Source organism: Mytilus californianus, unplaced genomic scaffold (genome assembly GCF_021869535.1).
Source record: "Mytilus californianus isolate M0D057914Y unplaced genomic scaffold, xbMytCali1.0.p SCAF_3, whole genome shotgun sequence".
NCBI classification, from domain to species: domain Eukaryota; kingdom Metazoa; phylum Mollusca; class Bivalvia; order Mytilida; family Mytilidae; genus Mytilus; species Mytilus californianus.
Genome location: NW_026262679.1, coordinates 18,295,704 through 18,317,261, shown reverse-complemented (window position 1 = coordinate 18,317,261; position 21,558 = coordinate 18,295,704). Strand labels below are relative to the sequence as shown.

General features: G+C 34.5%; 2 protein-coding genes across 10 annotated transcripts in view; one reads left to right on the top strand and one right to left on the bottom strand.

The window, feature by feature from the left end:
• LOC127734051 (sodium channel protein 1 brain-like) overlaps nucleotides 1-5,710 on the top strand; it is a 111,688-nt gene extending 105,978 nt beyond the window's left edge. For all 9 annotated transcript variants that reach the window (XM_052243603.1, XM_052243602.1, XM_052243608.1 and 6 more), the window contains one exon: nucleotides 4,286-5,710. In XM_052243603.1, coding sequence (XP_052099563.1) covers nucleotides 4,286-5,538 — 1,253 coding nt within the window. In that variant the 3' untranslated portion in view covers nucleotides 5,539-5,710. The remainder of the gene's footprint in view (nucleotides 1-4,285) is intronic.
• A 4,173-nt stretch (nucleotides 5,711-9,883) lies between these two features.
• On the bottom strand, nucleotides 9,884-20,375 carry LOC127734050 (lachesin-like). The gene is made up of 7 exons (XM_052243599.1): nucleotides 20,225-20,375; nucleotides 18,667-18,746; nucleotides 16,306-16,376; nucleotides 15,586-15,796; nucleotides 14,773-14,904; nucleotides 13,363-13,491; nucleotides 9,884-12,300 (listed from the first exon to the last, which is right to left on the bottom strand). The coding sequence occupies exons 2-7, from the start codon at nucleotides 18,743-18,745 to the stop codon at nucleotides 11,903-11,905; spliced, it is 1,020 nt and encodes a 339-aa protein (XP_052099559.1). The 5' UTR covers nucleotide 18,746; nucleotides 20,225-20,375; the 3' UTR covers nucleotides 9,884-11,902.
• Between the last annotated feature and the right edge of the window lie 1,183 nt (nucleotides 20,376-21,558).

Genomic DNA, 21,558 nt, shown 5'->3' with positions numbered 1-21,558 from the left:
TACACTTTAACTATAAAATATACATACCCCACGTTAGGAACCGTCACTAAAAATGTGCATTTTACACATATTTTTTGTTTTGTAGCCCAAAAAAGGTCCAAAAAAATTTTCACCTCGCTCCGCTCGGCGATTTTTACATGCTACGCCCCCCCCCCTTTCCAAAATCCTGGATCCGCCCCTGCTTCCGTTGAATGATTATTAGAGTATCTAGTATAAAATCCCTGTGTTTATCCCCACCATCCAACCAACATGGCATCCTGATCCTGATCCTAGGGTCAATATATATGTTGACACAACTAGTCTCTTTGTGTTTGCTTGTTTCATCTTAGTACTATAGTTTATCCGAGTAATGTCACACTGTACTTAGGTAAATTTTTTATGCGCAGGATCGGGATTCTTCAGTCTCCTATAATATCCGCTGTTCTCTCGTATGTCTCTTTCTTTGCTGGTGCTAGTAGGATATGAAGATCTATTATGATGTTTTGTATCTCCAACTGTCTTCATTTCTTCTCTTTCCTGATGGTATCTCATACAATTAAGTAGGAAGGGTCCAGTGCTTTCTTCTTTCGCAGTATGGCGTGAGGGATTGGGCTATCTGATGGCGGTATTATTTATTTAGTCTATTGTAGCCTGTTCTAAATTCCGACATGATTCTTCCTATAACTGGATTTGGATAATCAAGGTAGATGGGCCTTACCAACAATAGGAACCAATTCGTGTAGTTGCCTTCCAGTTTCACTTCTAGTCCATCTATTTTGCCATTTAAGTTTTGTTGACATCCTAACTCCACTTCTCACATCTGACATTGTTATGACGTTGTACTGGTCATTTAGACTTGAGGCCACCTGTGCTGCATCTTTTGCTAACTGGTCCGCTATCTCGTTCCGGGCTATATTAGCATGGCTTGGGATCCTAGATAGGATAGTTTGTATGCCGCCTCTCAGGAGTGTCCCAATGCTGTCTTTAATGTCTGTGATAGTGTCAATGTAGTTAGTTGACTTCCAGTTGAGAGTCAAGATGCCAACAGCTGTCTGGCTATCTGATAGAATCTTTACTTCAGTGATCTGTTCTCTAAGTGTGTAAATGCAGTGTTCCAAAACCATAAGGATAGCTACTAGTTCAGCTAAGAGTATTGAGCCTCTGCTAGCTACTGGTCTTGTTAAGCTGGTTCCTTGGTGGTTCTCAGTATATATTACTGCTCCTGCTCCATATGGTCCTGGATTTCCCTGACAAGAGCTATCTATGAATGCAATAACTGTTGAATCTGAGCTTTCTCCTATCAGTTCTTGTACAATTTGTTGCTTTGGACAGTTTGTTCTGCGGTTCTGTTTTTCGAGCTTCCTAATCGGCTCCAGTAGCTTGGTGCTCTCATTAGCATAAAATATGCTCCTGCCTTGTAGGTAAACTCTGGCTCTATGATTTTGATATCTACTTTTGTTGTTTTTTGCATGTCGATGGCTTGATTTATAGCCTTACCAAATGGAGATTCTTGTCATACATATGTATCATTGTTGGTAAGATACTCCTCCATCTGTTGTTTGATTGGTTCGGCTATGTTTTTTTGATTGGATTTTTGCTATTTCTCGGACTGAGATTTCTTCCATTCGGAGGTCGATTGGTTGCATATTGGCCTCTACTTCCATTGCTTCTCTACCTGCTGTTCCTGGTAATCCAAGGCAAATTGATAATCCTTTTCTTTGTATAGCTGCCAGTTCTTTCATATTTTCCATTGATGTTATCTGCCAAACTGGACACGCATATTCAATTATAGATCTTACCATGCTGTTATAGGATATGAGATAAAATGTCTATAGGCTTGAAACCATCCAATGATTCTTTACACGAGTGACCGGATGTTTGACCGAATTTTATTATTATTGTCTATCATAGTGAAAACTGTAAACAAAAATGATCCTCAATATAAGTTCTACAAAATGCCAACATTATTGAAACCATTAATTCAGTATGGAGTTAACTGCACTTAAATGATTAATTTTAACGTGTTTGCCTTAACGAAAATACCAATATTAATTAAGCCACCAATTGAATTTTATAGGAGGTATTACCTTATTTTCAAAGACGAATTTTGCTTTTCAAAATAAATGTTTGTCTCGCCTGCAACGAAAATTTCAGATGGCGAGACATACGGGATGATGATCCGGTGGTGGTGGTTTCGACGGGGCAAACTATTTGTATCAAGCTTTAGTGTCCACCTGACTTTGACCTCATTTTCATGGATAAGTGATCAAGGTAAAGTCATTATCTCAGATACTGCAGGCAATGGTAAACTATATTTAACCAGAGATATATACACTCTATGTGATTTGGTGTTTTGAATTATTGAAACATACACGTCCGTCTGATGGTTCATCTTACCTATTAGTAAATCTCATTTGTATGGTTCGTTGGTCAAGTTGACTTTTAAGTTTTCGTGGTAAGGTGCTTTTCTCAGATAATATAAGACATAGGTCAGCTATATTTGGTGTGTGAACTGCTATGTGTACATGTCCATCTGGTTCATCCGACCTTGACCTCATTTACATGCATCATTGATAACGTTGAGTTTATGTGTTACGTGTACTTAACCTTTATTTTATATTAAAGAATTGAACATAAATTTGATCATGACCAATAAAATAGGCGATATATTTCAACATGTGAACTATTGTTATAAACTTTAATATTTTCTGCATATCATCTTGAAATTAGAAATACGACAGAAAGAAGGTACAAACAGGAAAAACAAGCAAATTGAGATCTACAAATCATTTCATTATCAATGTATGCTTAGAGGAGGACCATTCGATTTAGAGGAGGGGAAAGGGCTAGACAGATTTTGCAACTAATTCTTTTAAAAGATCCTGGTACTGAAAAATATGAATGGCCTTGAATTTACTTGAAAAATTTTATATTTGAAAATAAAAAAACTCCGCTGGGCATCCATTTCATTATAAAGCCAGATGTATTATTAAGAAAAATTAAAGGTTAATTTTTCTTTGCCTGTTTATCAAATTTGTCCACTTTTTTAAAATAAATTTTGAACCTATCATCAAAATTCTAAAACCTTATCGCTAATCAGCGGATGATATACTATCATGTTGAAACAAGGAATACCTAACGCAAATTACCAAAACTAAGAAATATAACATCATGTTTAGTATGTCACAACGATGAATTTTGAACACATTCTTACAGTTTAGCTTCTTAAGGAAATCATTCGTTTAATGAGTAAAAAAAATGGACAATTTCTGTTTTTCGACCTATTACATGTATTCAATGTTCTCGTAGAAGCATTTTGTAAGGACAATGACACCAATTTTGAATCAGAGCTTCATTCGCTAATTCAGTGATTTTTAATTGATAATGGTGGTGTAAAGCTTTTTGACAAACTCTTATTTATCTTTGTATGATATTATATGGCATGCTATTATATGTCATTAATATATCTCTATATACATTTAATTAACTCCGAAATGGTTTCACGAGTTCCTCACATTGAATTAAAAAGGAGAAAAAAACTGTTGAAAACCCTAGGCAACTCCGCCTCATTTGCATGTGTCTGTTCCAAGACAAATACCCTAGGCAACTCCGCCTCATTTGCATGTGTCTGTTCCAAGACAAGAACCTTATCGGTGGTTAGTTACATCTCAGTGTTTTTGTCCTTAGATTAATTGTTGTTGGTGGTAGACCATTGGTAGTCTGTTTAACGTATTCGCAACTTGTTTAGACTCGACGAAGTTAAAGCTTGAAATCATAATGATTAGTGACGGTTTTTATTTCGATCAATGCATCTTTCCATTACACACACTCCAAAACACATACACACATACCCTAAGAATCATTCAAGGCAAGTTTGATTGAAAAAGATCCAGTCCTTTCAAAAGAAGGTTTTTAACAACGTGACGACGCATACAACGGCAAAGACGGACAAATGATTGCTCGCATGACCTATTGGACCAGCTGAGCTAAAAATTAATCTGAAAGGCTTTGATTTTTTTTTTCTCAAAACATTTTGGGACCACATGAAGCTTTTAATGACCCACCTTCCTTTTTGGTAATAAAAAGAACACGTGTTTTGATTTTTTTTTTTGGCGTTATCTAACCGACAACCTGCAACAATCTTTCAAAATTCAAAAATCTCCTTAACAATTTTACGTTTCTTATTTACGTGAACTATTTTTCTGATCTTCTCGGTGACAAGAACAAATAACAATTAAACATCACGAGCAGAAGCCGCTGCTGATATATAAGTAACAAAGATTAATCACGACTTTTTTTTTTTCAGTTTCTGGATTTGACGAAGCTTTAAAGAACATATCCATATCACCAACATTATTCCGAGTGGCAAGAGTTTTCAGAATCGGTCGGTTACTACGAATGATCAAAGGTGCCAAGGGAATCCGAAAATTAATCTTTGCTTTAGTAATTTCTCTTCCAGCTTTAGTTAACATCGGAGCACTTTTAGCTCTCATAATGTTTATATATTCCATTATTGGAATGTCGAGTTTTGGTAATTTAAAGATAGCAGGCGGAATTATGGACGATGATGTTATTAATTTTAAAACTTTTGGTAATAGTTTTGTGTTGATGTTAAGAATTTCAACATCAGCTGGTTGGAATGACATCCTAGAACCGTTGTTGATACAACCCCCAGATTGTAATCCGGATTACATAACCCGCCCTGATGGCACGCTGTATAAACAAGACATTGGTGATTGCGGACAACCATGGTTGGCAATTTTGTTCATGTGTTCCTATATTTTAATCACATACTTAGTTATCATAAATACTTATATCGCTGTTATTCTAGAGAATTTTAATCAAGCCCATCAGCAGGAAGAAATCGGAATTACTGAGGATGATTTTGATGCCTTCTACATAGTGTGGGAGAAGTATGATCCACTAGCGACACAGTTTATCAAGTTTGACAAACTATCACCGTTTGTGGGAGAGCTCGATGAACCTTTAGGAATACCGGCACCTAATGAAATAGCTTTGGTAGCATTTGATATTCCTATCGTACAAGGAGACAAGATGCATTGCTTAGATATTCTTATGCATTTAGTGATTCATGTGTTAGGGAATGTGGAAGAAACTGAAGAATTTAAACAGCTTAGAGAGGAACTTCAAATAAAATTCGCCGAAACTTTTCCCACAAGGGTTAAAACTACAAAAACATCAAGTACTATGACAAAGAAAAAAGAAGATGTTGCTGCCAAAACTCTACAACGTGCATGGAAAAGTTTTAAAACACAGAAAAATCTTAGAAATATAACACAGCTTGCTAAAATGATGAAAAATCAAGACGAGGCTCAATCGTCCTCTCAAAAGAACACTGGTGTTCTGGGTCTTGGACGTAGGTTGACAAATTCACTCAGGCACTTTTTCGGATCTTCACGACCGACCAGTGCTATAAGCCGAAGCAGTATTAAAAATTTGTCTTTATTTACTGATAAGACAAAAGTTAAAACGTTACAGGTACCGAACGTACGGGTTCTGTACCCAAATGTTAGAGCTGTATCTCAAACACATTTATGAAACATATGATAGGATCCTGTGGTATCATTTTTGTAATATTGAATAATTTGCAATGATACACATATTTTCCAGAATAGATAAGTAAGCCAAAACATTATTTGTAGTACATACACGTCTGTAAATAATACTTGCTAATTTTGAATTTTTGAAAATATTAAATATTAACTTTTAAGATCAGTCACTGATTAATTATTCTAGATTGATCGGCATTATATTCTAAACGATCTAAACATACAAGAGGGTAGGAATGGGGTACTCTACATGACGAATGACGGTAAAATATTTGTTAAAATAACGTTCATTTGACCGGTAACGGTAACGAAACACAGACGTTTGACGCTTAACGTTAAAGGACATTCCTACCCTCATACAACATGTACATGTTTAAGACAAAGAAATATGATAGTAACAATCACACGTTATAAGTCAAACAAGACAAGTCCTCCATCAATAGTAATATGATAGTAACAATCACACGTTATAAGTCAAACAAGACAAGTCCTCCATCAATAGTAATATGATAGTAACAATCACACGTTATAAGTCAAACAAGATAAGTCCTCCATCAATAGTAATATGATAGTAACAATCACACGTTGTAAGTCAAACAAGACAAGTCCTCCATCAATAGTAATATGATAGTAACAATCACACGTTATAAGTCAAACAAGACAAGTCCTCCATCAATAGTAATATGATAGTAACAAGCACACGTTATAAGTCAAACAAGACAAGTCCTCCATCAATAGTAATATGATAGTAACAAGCACACGTTATAAGTCAAACAAGACAAGTCCTCCATCAATAGTAATATGATAGTAACAATCACACGTTATAAGTCAAACAAGACAAGTCCTCCATCAATAGTAATATGATAGTAACAAGCACACGTTATAAGTCAAACAAGACAAGTCCTCTATATCTTATATCAAACAGTTCAACCTTAGTTGCAAGATAGATGACAGGAGAAACTTCCGAGTATGTATAGAACATGTAAAAGCAGTATAAAACGGCGCTACCAATTGAGTTATCTGTCCGCTGTTTGAGTCATGTTCAAAACACGTTAACGTTGATTTTGACTCATCAACTCCAATGTGTGTGTATGTAAACAGTCCGTTTCTTTGAACCTATCACTTGCTTATATTAGAATATCATAAAAAGTTATTAATGCAACAGTATTTAGCTCACTTTCTCGTTAACTTTTTAATTCATTCAAAGATTTTCTCCTCTGAACATATTTGATGATGATGGGTGAATGGCTGCTTAACGTCCAGCGGCAAATTAATATGCATAGTCAGGACGAGAACATGTTAATGTAAAATAAATATTTACTCTGTTTTGTACTAGAACGACACGCTGGGCCGGATTTTAACGTGCTAGTTCACAAGGTAACAGTCCGCAGGAAGACATGTCACTGTACCCGGCACATTATTCTGACTCCGAGCCAACCAGTCTTTGCTCTTACTCCTTATTGCCGCGTGCTTAGCGGAGAATATCAATTTTAGAGTGTTTGGTTTCACCCGGCCGGGGTTCGAGCCCACGACCTCCCGCACCAGAGGCGAACACGCTAGCACGACGCCACCGAGGCGGTTCGAACATACTTTAATAAGACTTCATATGACTGATTCTCAGGGTATTTAGATTAAAGTTAGTACCTTTAATTCGTCGACCATTATGTCTGCCATGGCTTAAAAATTGAACATAAGAGAAAAATGCAGGAATTTGTCTTAATATTTTGGTCTGCACCTTACCTTGATAGTGATGAGTTGTAGCATGTAAGAAATTTTTACATCTCCGTGCAGCCAGTTCATGTTTGTCAATACTTTGCAATTGAAATTTAACAACACTCATTGTAGAAGGAAAATTTTCGTCAAACTTTTCGTGGCTTCAATGGCTTCTTCATGCAACCAACTTCAGTTTCATGCAGCGTCGCTGGTTTAGACCCGGTATTGGTCCTGTTTTTTTTTGGTTTCTAGTTATCCACCAACATTGATGATTTTATAACTGCAGTGCATGAGTGGATATGTGAAATTAAATGCATTTAAAAAAAGTGCCAAAATAGATATAGACATGCGTTTAAAACATTGTTTGAGATTCTGCCTATTATCTCATAATTTATCATATTACATAATGGTTTGATTTTTCTTGTTTCTCATTGGTTTATTCAGTCAAGTGTTTTCCATTATATATTTTGTATTTTTTTACTATTTTGACATATTGACTCGACGCTACTCTTTTTTTAAAATGATATTGACTCCATGTTACTAAAATTAGTTACATCGAGTCAATATTATTTTCAAACTTACACTATTTACATATGTAATATATAAATTAAGGACTTTCAGCACTCAGTCAATACTTTATATATATGGACCTGTTCAGATTCCATATATAACGTATTGACCTCGTCAAAAGTCCATAATTGATAAATAATTATATATTATAAATAGACAGCAACTACGAATTGTTACAAGTGTTTGTGTGGGGGAGGAGATGCTAGGAAGATTTTATCAATATTTGTTATCCTGATTTTTACGGTAGTATCAATACGATATATTTTTTTCCCAGATGAAAGATTCAGGCAGGATTGATCCTCTAGTTCTTATTGACATCATATTTTGAGGGGCTGTGCATACGAGACAGCTAAGTGGTGGTTTTGTCTAGAAAGAATTTTCTCTTCTTTATAAAATAACTTAAAGAATGAAGTAGATTCTTATATTGAAATAATCAAACAGTTGAAACAGTTGCTCATTGTTGAAGGCCGTACGGTGACATATAGTTGCTTAAAGATCCGCTTCATTTGGACTCTGTTGGATAGTGTCTCAAAAACTCTCACTGGCAATCATATCAAATCTCCTTATTATATACTGTATCACATGCATTTTTTCTATATACTGTAAATACAGAAATTATTGCGGGCATTTATTATTGAGATTTTGTAAGAATGAACAAAATTGCGAGTTTAATTATTACAATTTTAGGGAAAGCTACAAACAGATATTTGTACCAGATATTTTTTAGCATTGCGGTACTTAAGGAGTCGCATTTATAAAAACCTCTCAATAATTTCTGAATTTACAGTATACAAAAATATACCTATAAACATTTATCTAACACGTGTTAAGTAAAGGCATACATGTATATATATATTTTTTTTATGAAAGGAACAAAAACGTTGCTCTGTCCCAATGTGAGAAACTTCAAATCTGTTGATGTGTATATCCATTTTTAAAAGCATGATGAATGCACATTTCAGATTATCAAAACTGTGTATGAATCTCAAAGTTTTTTAATCTGCCATTTAAAAAAAAAATCACTTTAGAGTACATTCGCCTGCTCCGGAAGGTGCTGCAATAGCTGACCCCCATTGCTACATGTACGAAACTAGTCTTTAATTTCCCAATCATGTTTGAAACATTATACTTTTCTCCAAATACGTAGATAACAAGGGAAGACTGTCGCTATTTTTATTCTTGGCCTAACTATACAATACAATCACTCTTGGGTATGGTTCGGATAACAAAACGTCATCTACATGAATTATACATATATAGATAATGTCATCTAACCAAACGAAGTTTACAGCAGTTCGAGAAGGTCAAAACAGAAAAATGCAAATCATTTAAATTCTTTCACTTTCTTTATTCGACTGTGAGAAAGACTAGATAAAGGCACAGCAAAACGTAACACAACGTGTTCAACGGTCGCTATCTCTTATACACATGAATTTGGATCTTGAACACAAACAAAATTTTACACAAGTAAAACAGCCTCCATTCAGGACTGATTGATTGATTGATTGATTGATTGATTGGCTAGTGATACAGTAGTTCGACTACTTAGACCACTCGGCCACCGAGGCCCCCTCCATTCAGGATAAACACATTCTAGTTTAAACCAACTTTGAATCCTTAAGTCATAGACTTAACTGTACATATAGAATAACAATAGATTGTCTCAATATTTAAACATATTTGAATAAGACTAAAAAGCAGACAGAATGTGCGAGGCTAACCGAGTATTTCAATCTTGCCAAGTTACGCGCCAAGAGTAAAATCTTGATCAGACTTATCACCGAGTTTGTACTTACATGAGCAACAGGACGGTTACCATATGTAGAGCAGGATCTGCCTACCCTTCCGGGCCACCTGATACCATCCCCGGATTTTGGTGGGGTTCGTGTTGCTAAGGCGTTATAGGTTTCTATGTTGTGTTTTGTATACGGTTGTTTGTCCTTTGTCCGTTTTTCGTTTTTTTTTACCATGGCGTTTTTAGTTTGTCATCGACTTTTGAGATCTCTGGTTTAATTCATTGATTTACAAACAATAAATATATTCTACTCATCAACATCAACATAATTTATTATTAGTCTGCTTTTTTTTATTTGACAATCTTTCCATGTATAAACAAACCTTGGTTAAAACCATATCTTCGAAACGGTTATATTTTAAAATTATCTATATTTACATGGAGGATATCACATATATATATATAGTTCATAGAAATGTAATAGAAAACCGTACAACATAGTATAGAAAATCACAAAACTTCAATAGGTAATACTGAAGTTAAAAATGATCAAGGACGGAAATCAATAAGTATGTGTCATCAGAATCATTAGAACTCCACAAAAAGTCAAAATGTTTGTAAAAGCATTGGCGTTAAGCCAAAATCAGCCAATAGTTTTCCGAGAGCATGTTGGATTTTATATTATTTATACTAGGTGCTGATCAAAAGCGATGTTTTCGTTTTCTTGTGTGGGTTGTATAAATACGGAGCCACAACCAGTCAGAATGGGGATGATAAAGGCTTGGCACACAACTATTTTATGGGGATGTAGGTGGTCTGTTGTAATGTAAAATGTCTGCCCCTATTTTCCTAGTGGCAGTCTAAATTGTCTACCCTTTACCTCAGATGACCCAGTTTGCAGAACCTGCCGATTTAATTTAGTGTCGATTTGTTCTCGTCCTAAATATTGTCTGCCATCTGCCAATGGACGTTTAGCAAAGAGCAAACAAACACATGATATATTTATGTCAAATACTAGTACTTTCCATTCAGATTTGTCAAGGCCTTTTAAGAAATATGAATGATCTACAATAATAATTTTGAACAAAATCATTAGACAATTATGTAATCATATAGTCGTCATCCAAACTTTATTATACAAAATAAGTACTTTGAGTCTGTACACGTGTTTTTTTTTTTATTCATTATCACTCTATAATAACCAGTTTTGTTAAAATAAAACAACCAGTGTTCTTTGTATTTGTTTTTTTTTTTTATGTACGTGTAGTAATTTTGTGTTATTAATTGATAAACCCTACCCTTACTTTTCTATTATGTTTTACATTTTAGAACAATAGCAGTACGTGTTTGGCACACACACACACACACACACACACACACACACACACACACACACACACACACACACACACACACACACACACACACACACACACACACACACACACACACACACACACACACACACACACACACACACACACTTATATGATGAATGCGAACAAATAACAATTTCAGCGATTTTATAAAACCATTACACAGTGCATTTTTTTCACTACAACATATACACGCTAAGTTTTCGGTCTGCTTCAATTTGTTACTACTACAACCTCAATTGTGCATTCGTATGCTCTCAGCATGTTTTTACATTTGAAGCAGAGAACATTTGATATTTTCTTTCAAATAACTGATCTCCTCATAAACTATAATATTTCCAAATGTTCCATAAACCATACATTGAATATTTATGTTCTCATCCTCCTGAGTACACACATTAGATCAATGTGTTCATCCAACTGAGTACACACCTTTGGTTATTGGTTATTGTTTTCATCCTACTGAGCACACATATTCGGTTTTTGTTCTCATCTGACTGAGCTTACACATTTTATTATTGTGGTCATCCTACTGAGCACACGCATTTATCTATAATTCTCCTCTATTGAGCACACACATTTTGGTTACTGTTCTCATCCGACGGAGCAAGTACATTTAGTTATTGGTCTCATTCGACTGAGCGGCACAACAACGTTGATTTTTGTTCTTATCCGTTTGAGCACGCATATTTAATTATTGTTCTCATCAGACTGAGCACACACATTTATTTATAATTCCCATCTACCATCTCATCCGACGGAGCACATCAATCTTATTGGTGTTCTCATCCTACTGAACACACACATTTGGGTATTCTCATCAAAATTAAACACACACATTTGGTTATTGTTCTCACCCTACTGAACACAACCGTATAACCATTTTTGGCAAAGCTCAGATGAAGCAGTAGTTGGCAAAGAAAACAATTAAACAAAATTAGTAAACACGAGGAAGTATTTTATCCAAATTTCTGAATTATATTGATAATTTGTTCATCATTACCATATTCATTTGAGGCTATACATCTATATTCACCAAACCCATCTGGGTGTATAAGACGGCTCGAGATAGAAGTGTTATGAATGTGTTCACTAAGATTGATAGGTTTTAAATCAAAAGTACAATCATAACTTATACTTAAATTTGTATTTGTATTGATGCTTGCCATGTTTTTACCCTTATAAGTAATATTTGCTAGCCACGTATCACCTTTAGTCCATGTTACATTATAAAACGGGTTTGCTGTGATCTTACATGAAATTTTGAATTTATCACTAAATTTAGCTGAGAAGTATATTCCTTCACTCGTTCTGTTGAATTTATGGAGATCAACATTCGCAGTGACATCTGGTGGAACTAACAAAGACAGAAAAAACATCATAATATATTCACTTAATACATGTGTTTGCTACAGTTAAAATTCTAGGTATGTATATAGAGGCTATGGCGCCAGCAAACATGTTTAACCCCTCCACATTATGTATGTGCCTGTCCCAAGTCAGGAGCCTGTAATTCAGTAGTTGTTGTTTGTTGCTGTATATCATATTTGTTTTTTTTTTGTTTATTGTTTTGTACATATATCAGGCCGTTAGTTTTCTTGTTTGAATTGTTTTACATTTGTCATTTCGGGGCCTTTTATATCTTACTAATGCGGTATAGATTTTGTTCATATGCCTGTCTCCAGTAAACAGCCTGAAATTCAGTGGATTTTGTTTGTTGCTGTAAAGCATTTGTTTTCGTTTATTGTTTTGTACATAAATCAGGCCAATAGCCGAATTGTTTTACATTTTTTCTGTCGGGGCTTTTTATAGTTTGCCATGCGTTATGGGTGATGCTCATTGTTGAAGACCGTATGGTAACATATAGTTGCTAACTTATACGCTATTTCGTTCCTGGTTGAGAGTTGTAAAGAGGTTTCGTAACTCCAAAATAATTAACTGGGTGGTGACAACGAATTCCTACCAAACATTTGAAGTAAATATTTTTCGCTTTTAAGATATGACAGATTGAAAATACATATAATATAAAAAAAAACATATTGGTATCTGAGTAGAAACACGATTTACATTATGCAATAAAACGGTTGATACACACACACGACAGGTGCTTCTTTAATAAAAATGTCATATGTGCTTACTGCATCCATGAGGGAGTGACGGTGCAGCAGTAGCGGAACTGACATAAAGGTAGTGTTACTAGTAAACAAATTATTAATTTGTTTCTGAGTGCATACATGGCCATGGTCTTGTCCTTTGTCGTTTTTCAAAGTTCGAGTATTGTCACTTTTCTCTCTCTTTTGATTTATAATCTATGATGAACAATGAGTTTTCTATCCTTTCTTACAAAAACAACGAACAAAAATAAAATGATACAAACCACAGGAAACTTAAAGAATGGTGTAACATGAGATAAACTTACATTTTGTTATAGGCTTCCAAGTATGATTTAAAGATTTAGTAAAATTATGCTTCGCTATGCACATATAAGGTACCTCACAATCCCTAGTAAAATTTCGTATTTCTAACACATTTCCAGATATACCAATATCTACAACAAAACAAATCAATTAATACAAATTAAAAATTCAAATTAATCATAAATAAGTTTGACTATACATGTATTCATATCAGTGATTCCGTTTGACTATACATGTATTCATATCAGTGATTCCGTTTGACTATACATGTATTCATATCAGTGATTCCGCCATATGGTTCGTACAGTAAGTTTAAAATGTATTAAGAACTATATCATACATTTGCATAGTATTACAATCAATTTTTTTCAACATCATATTATAACAATTTGTTGTCTGTATGTATGGACTGCTATGGTGTTGTCTGTATGTATAGACTGCTATGGTGTTGTCTGTATGTATAGACTGCTATGGTGTTGTCTGTATGTATGGACTGCTATGGTGTTGTCTGTATGTATGGACTGCTATGGTGTTGTCTGTATGTATAGACTGCTATGGTGTTGCATGTATGTATGGACTGCTATGGTGCTGTCTGTATATATGGACTGCTATGGTGTGTTGTCTGTATGTATGGAATGCTATGGTGTGTTGTCTGTATGTATGGACTGCTATGGTGTTATCTGTATGTATGGGCTGCTATGGTGTTGTCTGTATGTATGGACTGCTATGGTGTTGTATGTATGTATGGACTGCTATGGTGTGTCGCTGTATGTATGGACTGCTTCATATCAGTGATTCAGTCATCTGGTTTGTACAGTAAGTAAAATGAATAAGAACTATATCATACATTTGCATAGTATTACAATCATTTTTTTTCGGAATGATATTATAACAATTTGTAAGTACATAATTATAATATATCTAATGTCTAATGTCAACAGGTTATTTGATGTGTTGTCTGTTCGTCTGTGTGTTGTCTGTGTGTCGTCTGTATGTATGGACTGCTATGGTGTGTTGTCTGTATGTATGAACTGCAATATATTTATTACACGATTTCTACTAATGTATCATTTATTTATCCCTCGCATAGGACGACCTTCCTTTTCTATTTTTCTCCTTGTGTGTTCGTGTTTGAGTGTGTGTATTTTTACTTCCTCGATTAATTAAGAGAGGATTGCTACTGATGTACCATGTAATCACAGGTTTGTGTTTGCCGAGACAATATTTCCCTTTCGCTCTCTTTGTCGCTCTATTTATCGCTATACTGTACACTTCCGGTATATATGTGATTACAATGTAGAAAATTCCTACTAATGTTATCTAACTTAATAGTTTTGGCAGGACGTACACAGGACGAACATCCTTAATTTCCCTATGTGAGTGTGTGTGCGTGTCTTTATGTATGTGATTACCTTGTAAAGGATTACTACTGATGTACCATTTAATGTTAGGTTCGGGTCTGCCGTAAACAGGACAAGTCAAATTAACGGTCGTCCCTTCTACTGCTGTGAAGCTTGTTGTATTGTCCATTATATAAATGTCCTCTACAACGGTTAAAATAAAATCTCTTATAAGAAGATTATATTGTTTTTCTCACATCTCCTGTATTTAAATAATAATGCCACAAGAACCTAACACTTATACCCACACTGGCAGTTACTAAGAAAGCTGGACCATGTCGACCAATATAGTCCCGTTGACAATTAATCAGATAACTGGACAATGTAGACCTATATAGTCTAAATATTTCATGGTTATACTCACTAGTTTAATAGCTACAACTATAACAACATTGATACACGATATGACCTCAATACACTTCCACAGTTAAATTTACATTGAAAGTGTATTCTCTAAAAGGTTGAAATTGTATTTTTTGAATATTCATGTAACATTTAGGAACAATGGCGTGAAATCCTACTTTCCGCGAATGTTAACCTTCAGACCTCGTCCTTTTCAAATGTTAAGCTGCAACATTGCAGTACACTGTAATGCAACAGCACCACTACAAGAATAGTTAGCGTTGATGTGAAATAGTAAAGTACGCCAATATGGGTTATACAAATAAATTAATAAATGTGTATGTTGCTATTGGAAAGACGAAGCTACTGCATGCTTACAACAATGTTTCTATGGCAACAATAAAACTACAGCCAATTGAAAACAATGGACATAAACAAGGCAATAATAAAACTAAAATGAACTACAATAATGACAACACTTACCAACTACAATAACATTGTACGTTGCAATGGAAACATTCGTGATCTGTCCCGAGACATAATCTACACATCGATATATATCAGTATAATTACTTGTTATATCTTTGATATGCAACTTTTTTACATGTGTATCTATGATCATCTGAATTCTTGGATCAGATGTTACTTTCATTCCTCCCTGTACTAAAATCTCTTCACCTCGTTCCCATGCTACCTGAAAGAAATTCATGGACGATTTCTCAATTAAAAATGTATGCTTTATTGCTTACCAGAGAAAGACCTCGTTTAAAGATACATTAGTACTGCCATGATTTGACTCGTCTATACAATATATCCCCTCATATAGCAAAACCGAAATACTTGGTTTGTATTCTAATAACACGCATTCAAATGATTATGAAAAGAAACACACTACAAAATGAAATTGACTTAAGCTGGTGGTTTTCACATGTTTCAGTGTTGTAAGTTTTGTAAATAAAACACAACAGAACAATGTAAATATGTGTTCGCTTTTAACCAATGATATTCCTAGAAGTATTCACGAGGTAAGATAAATATTGTTATCATTAAGTTATAAACTGACATTTCTACGACAACACAGCTGAACCAACGTTTACATTACTGTGGTTTACATGAAACGTTTAAAGCAGTTAGTCTGTTGAAGAACATACAACAAAAGTAGTAAAAACCCAATATCAAATCGAGAATGAATGGATAGTATACCTCTTTATTCGATGAACAGTTCAGGAACACTTCTGTCATGTTCATAAGAACATACACTGTTTGTTGTTCATCTAAAAGAGAAATAGTATATATCTAATTGGCAGCAGTATTATGGATGCTTTGCAATACATTGTACATAAAAAAGTTGTTTTAGCAATCAGGGCTTTCAATAACTTATCAATGAACAGGCTGTTTACTAATTTGAAGTGGCTGACCCAAAAGGGGGGTCAGGGGGGGGGGGGGCTTGTCTCATTGGCACTCATACCACATCTTCTCCTATTTATGTAAATACCTACATGTATATATGTCATCTGCAAAATCTGACAATTTCAGTTTTGATCCAGAAAAGAAATATTATTTTCATGTGTTCTATATTTCAATAAAAACATGCAAACCTGGGAAAGGACATATATGCTGAAGTGGGAAAATGTCCACTCCGTCTTAGCCAGCACTTCTAAGTGCCGGCAATATTAATATGTTGCTTCTTGCGTTCCTAATGATTCTTTTAACTACCTGTCCATATAAGAATCATGCAAATATGAGTCATGAGTGGAAAGCTTACAAATAAAAAAGAACAACGTTTAATCTCGCTGCAAATGTTTGCACCTGTTCTGAGTCCGGAATCTGATGTACAGTAGTTGTCGTCTGTTTATGTAGTTCATACGTGGTTCTCGTTTCTCGTTTTTATATAGATTAGACCGTTGGTTTTCACGTTTGAATGGTTTTACACTAGTAATTTTTGGGGCCCTTTGTAGCTTGCTGTTCGGTGTGAGTCAATGCTCCGTGTTGAAGGCCGTACCTTGACCTATAATGGTTTACTTTTATAAATTGTTACTTGGATGGAGAGTTGTCTCATTGGCACTCATGCCACATCTTCCTATATCTATATTATCTTATTAAAGACATAAAATTATGTTGAAATTCATGTACATTTTTTTTTATATGAACCCTAATCAGGTGAGATGCACATTCTAGAGAATGCATTATAAAACTCATGTTGAGGGAGATAACTCCAATAATATCCTATATAATCTATTGTAAAGTATATGCCAATTATATGTCTGGTAAGGCAATAAAAAGTGGAACATATTACTACTTCCTCTCCAGCCTTTCAAGAAGTGAATCACAAAATATGGATTTTGCATGATCCTAATAAGGATTACTACTTCATATCTCTGATACTACCACATTTTACAGTACTGCCATATGACAGTAAATTTGTCTAATACACCAGAGGTTTATGCATGCTTCTAGTTTTAATGTTTAATGCACTTTCGTCGACATTAGAAGGTGCACTAACTTTAAACCAATTACCACGTAATATATTTCCATGTTTGTTAAAGTTCAATAAGGTGTGATTCAAAATTATTTTAAGTAGACTTGTATTGTATCGTATAAATATGTTCCCACGAGTGTAGTACTATTTCAATCGATACTAAATATCACGATTAAGGATTTACGGATTTGAAACCAAAACCTACTAACGTATTAAAACAATGTGTAAACTTTGACATATTTATGTAGTTATATATTTCTAGCCACTTCAAATTACTTATGAACGTTTTAATACAGGCCACAAGAACCACTTAAGTTTCTTCATCAAAAAATGTTACTCAGCAATCTCGTCACTGCTTGGGATATGTCATATCTTCATGGTTTTTTTTTTGTGGGTTATTTGGAGACATTCAGTTTGGTGGGTGTTTTTTTAGACTTACTTTGGACTGTTTTGGTTTACTTCATGCACATCTTTTTATACTCGAGACGATTTAAAGATTTATATATTATAAAAACATCTGCCAATTACTGGGGTTTGTCCTTTAAACGTCTTTTGGTTATTTTTGACAGTTAGACTTGCTGTCTCGTTAATATATTCCCTACAACTCCATTTATTTTATATTTTGTTGTCCACGTAACAAAAACAAAAGTATGTTGTTTATACCAGTAACACTCATCTACACACAGCAACAACAACAAAAAAATCAACACATCAGTTGAAGACACAAAATACTAATCCAAGAGCACCCTAAGTTACTGAAAGCCAACCTAGAGCCAACTGCAACTTGCTGAAATCATGCCTCACAGACAAAAACACAGACTTGTTTAAAATCGCCGAAGCCAAGAATCTAACTTATTGATAACTTGTCATCATTATAGAACCATTTAAAAGCTTGGCAATTTTCACATGATATGAATTCTATTATAATTTGTTTCAATATGTGTTGTTTAGTTGCTGTCTTGTTTAAAACGTTTACCAACTATCAAGTGTAGTTTTGCTTACAGATAACTACTTAAACTTACCGGCAGAAAGTATATATCTTATGCAATGAAGAGTAACAACGAAATTGTAATACTTAAACTTACCGGCAGAAAGTATATATCTTATGCAATGAAGAGTAACCACGAGATTGTAATACTTAAACAATTTCTTGAAGAGTAACATCCTGAAAAGAAAATGATCTAATTTGTCAAGTGTGTTTTAACATGATTTATCATTACAAAAGTAGAGCACGTCTACCGTAAGTGAAATATTCATGGTTGTTATATTTTTATAATTATTTAGAGGCAGTTGCAGTTGCCTTCTCCATTTTTTTCCAGCGAATAGTTTAAAACCATGAGATAAAATAAAACGAAATGTTTAGATAATTTTAAAGATAACTAATTAAATAACCATCTTTACTTTTGAAGTATTACAAAGTGAACAACTTATATACTTAGAAGCTGTACCAAGTACGGAAATCTTTGCAATACTCCGTATTAACCCAATTATGACTTACTATAATAGTTAAACAATATGTTTGGTTTTGTTGTATTTGTTTGCCTTTATTGACGAAACAAGACATGTATATAATTTGAATGTAAAGGCTCGCTATACTAAACTAGTCCCTTCAGAGAAAATGGCTGTTTACTTTTAGATGCTATATATATATATATATATATATACCGTGGGGGTGAACTCCATACCACCATAGCAACTGTAAAAGATTAGAAGGATAGTCGCATTCGGGGAGGTCCCAGTCGATTAAAAAACATGAAATTTTGGCTAAGATTAGCGAATTACATCAATGGTCATCTGTGACACAGATATTATGTACCGGTCGACCATGCAAATTATGATGGCCACCGTAAAGTCTTTAAAGTGATGATTTGAACTTTACCCTCTGACATACTTGGTTCAATAGATTTCTTGTAACATCAATTGTCTATCAAAGACGTCATGATAGGAAACACTGGGTCAAGCATATCGTATCAACTGTGATATATAAACTCTGTATTATCTATATCTACTGAAATGTTGCTTCACCGAATTCATCCTTTTCGTCGTAAAGTAAAGTTCTCAATCGACCATTATTGTATATTGTTATGTGCAAGTCCAGATATAAAGCAGACATAACTATATATATGATATCCATTATCTCAAATTCATTGGGATTCATGTAGATGCGAACACCATAGCTTTAAATCATTCAGTATTTGGACATCATCTTTAAAGCGCAACATGAAGTTATAGGTTAACGCTAATTTTTTTTCATTTTTCTTCAGAAACTTCTTAAAGAAGTCTGTCTCATAGGAATAAAGGAAAAAAATCAGCAAGATGATGCAGTTGGTTCCCGAAGGAATGCCGATTGTCTGTTGAAAAGGACCATCAAACGTAACAAATATATGTTGTCAATGATAAAAAATCAAGCATCTTGATGGTATTGGTGTCAAAGAACTTTTTGTTAGAATGGAAGTAGTTTTTCTTGACAAAGTAAGAAATGTATCGCTTACGGTTGATACAACCGAATGCGAGGAAGTTATTTGTTTTAACATTCCCAGATTTTTCGACGGAAATAATAAATGTTTGCATATGAATGGTAATTTAAAAAATCGAATCTGTCTATTCATGTAATGTTGATACTAAAAAATAAGGGTTTCTTACCTTCTCAATTTTATAAAATGTTTAAATCATCAGAATCCACGCTGTGACACTGACTTTTTTAGAAGGAAGGTTGTCGAAGCCGGATATTAATGAAATCACCTGGAAATGATCACTTCACTCTACTTAACACACCATTACACCGGCTTCGGGGAAACATTTCAGTTTATGTCAGAGTTCAATTCAAGTTAATTGTTATACAATTTATACATGTACCTTCGCACATGATACTTCCGGATTGTTATTTTGTTTATCTAGTTATTTACAATTAACCACATCAACAAAAACCAAACTTTATTTTTTTTCATATTGAATGTACTAGATTAGATTCGGTTTATTTTTCTAATGTAATGTCAGCACTAATTATTATTGTTTTCTCGACATTAAAAATAAGGGGTAACGGCACATGCTTGTACATGTTATATAGGGGTATCGGCACATGCTTGTACATGTTATATAGGGGTAACGGCACATGCTTGTACATGTTATATAGGGGTAACGGCACATGCTTGTACATGTTATATAGGGGTAACGGCACATGCTTGTACATGTTATATAGGGGTAACGGCACATGCTTGTACATGTTATATAGGGGTAACGGCACATGCTTGTACATGTTATATAGGGGTAACGGCACATGCTTGTACATGTTATATAGGGGTAACGGCACATGCTTGTACAATGTTATATAGGGGTAACGGCACATGCTTGTACATGTTATATATATATATATTCTTTCATCGTCCTTTCCTTTGCCTTTAACACCCTGCTCAGCTCTTCATAACATTGCATATCACGGCTTTGTGACGTCATGAACCAGAGTTATATAGCCATTCTTTCCCCATCCCAGTTTTTCTCCCGGAGGAAAAACTGGCATGAGCTTATTTTCCCCCCGGGGAAATTTTGGATCATTGCCATTCTTCCCCCGCGGAAATTTGACAATACGTATATATATAGCAACTTTTCCCCCATGCCAATATTTCCCCCCTCAGTATAGATTTCACTATATATAATATATACATCAAAATTGCACGATTTATGTAATATATATTCCGCTTTTTTTGAAGAAATAATTGATCTCTGAAATGCTAAAATAATATGTTTTTCGGCTTGGGCTGCTTTTCAAGAAATGTTAGTTACACATTGTGTTCATTTTGTTGACACGCATGTCACTTAAATAGGCATAGGGTCAGGGAGTTGGGGTGGAGCACCTGTATTTTGTTACAGGGATGCCGTTTGAATTCTTAAAAATACCCCATTCATAAAATGAGTCTGTCAAAAATCCAATCTCTTCGTATGGCTGACATGAAAATGTGTTCCTATTCATAATTACTGTG

Excerpts from the sequence above, each read along its gene's own strand:
- LOC127734050 (XM_052243599.1), bottom strand. The coding sequence starts at position 18,745 with ATGTTACTCTTCAAGAAATTGTTTAAGTATTACAATCTCGTGGTTACT. Across the intron at positions 15,797-16,305 it reads ACTGTTCATCGAATAAAGAG|GTAGCATGGGAACGAGGTGA; the intron begins GTATACTATCCA and ends AATTTCTTTCAG. Across the intron at positions 14,905-15,585 it reads GTACAATGTTATTGTAGTTG|AGGACATTTATATAATGGAC; the intron begins GTAAGTGTTGTC and ends TAACCGTTGTAG.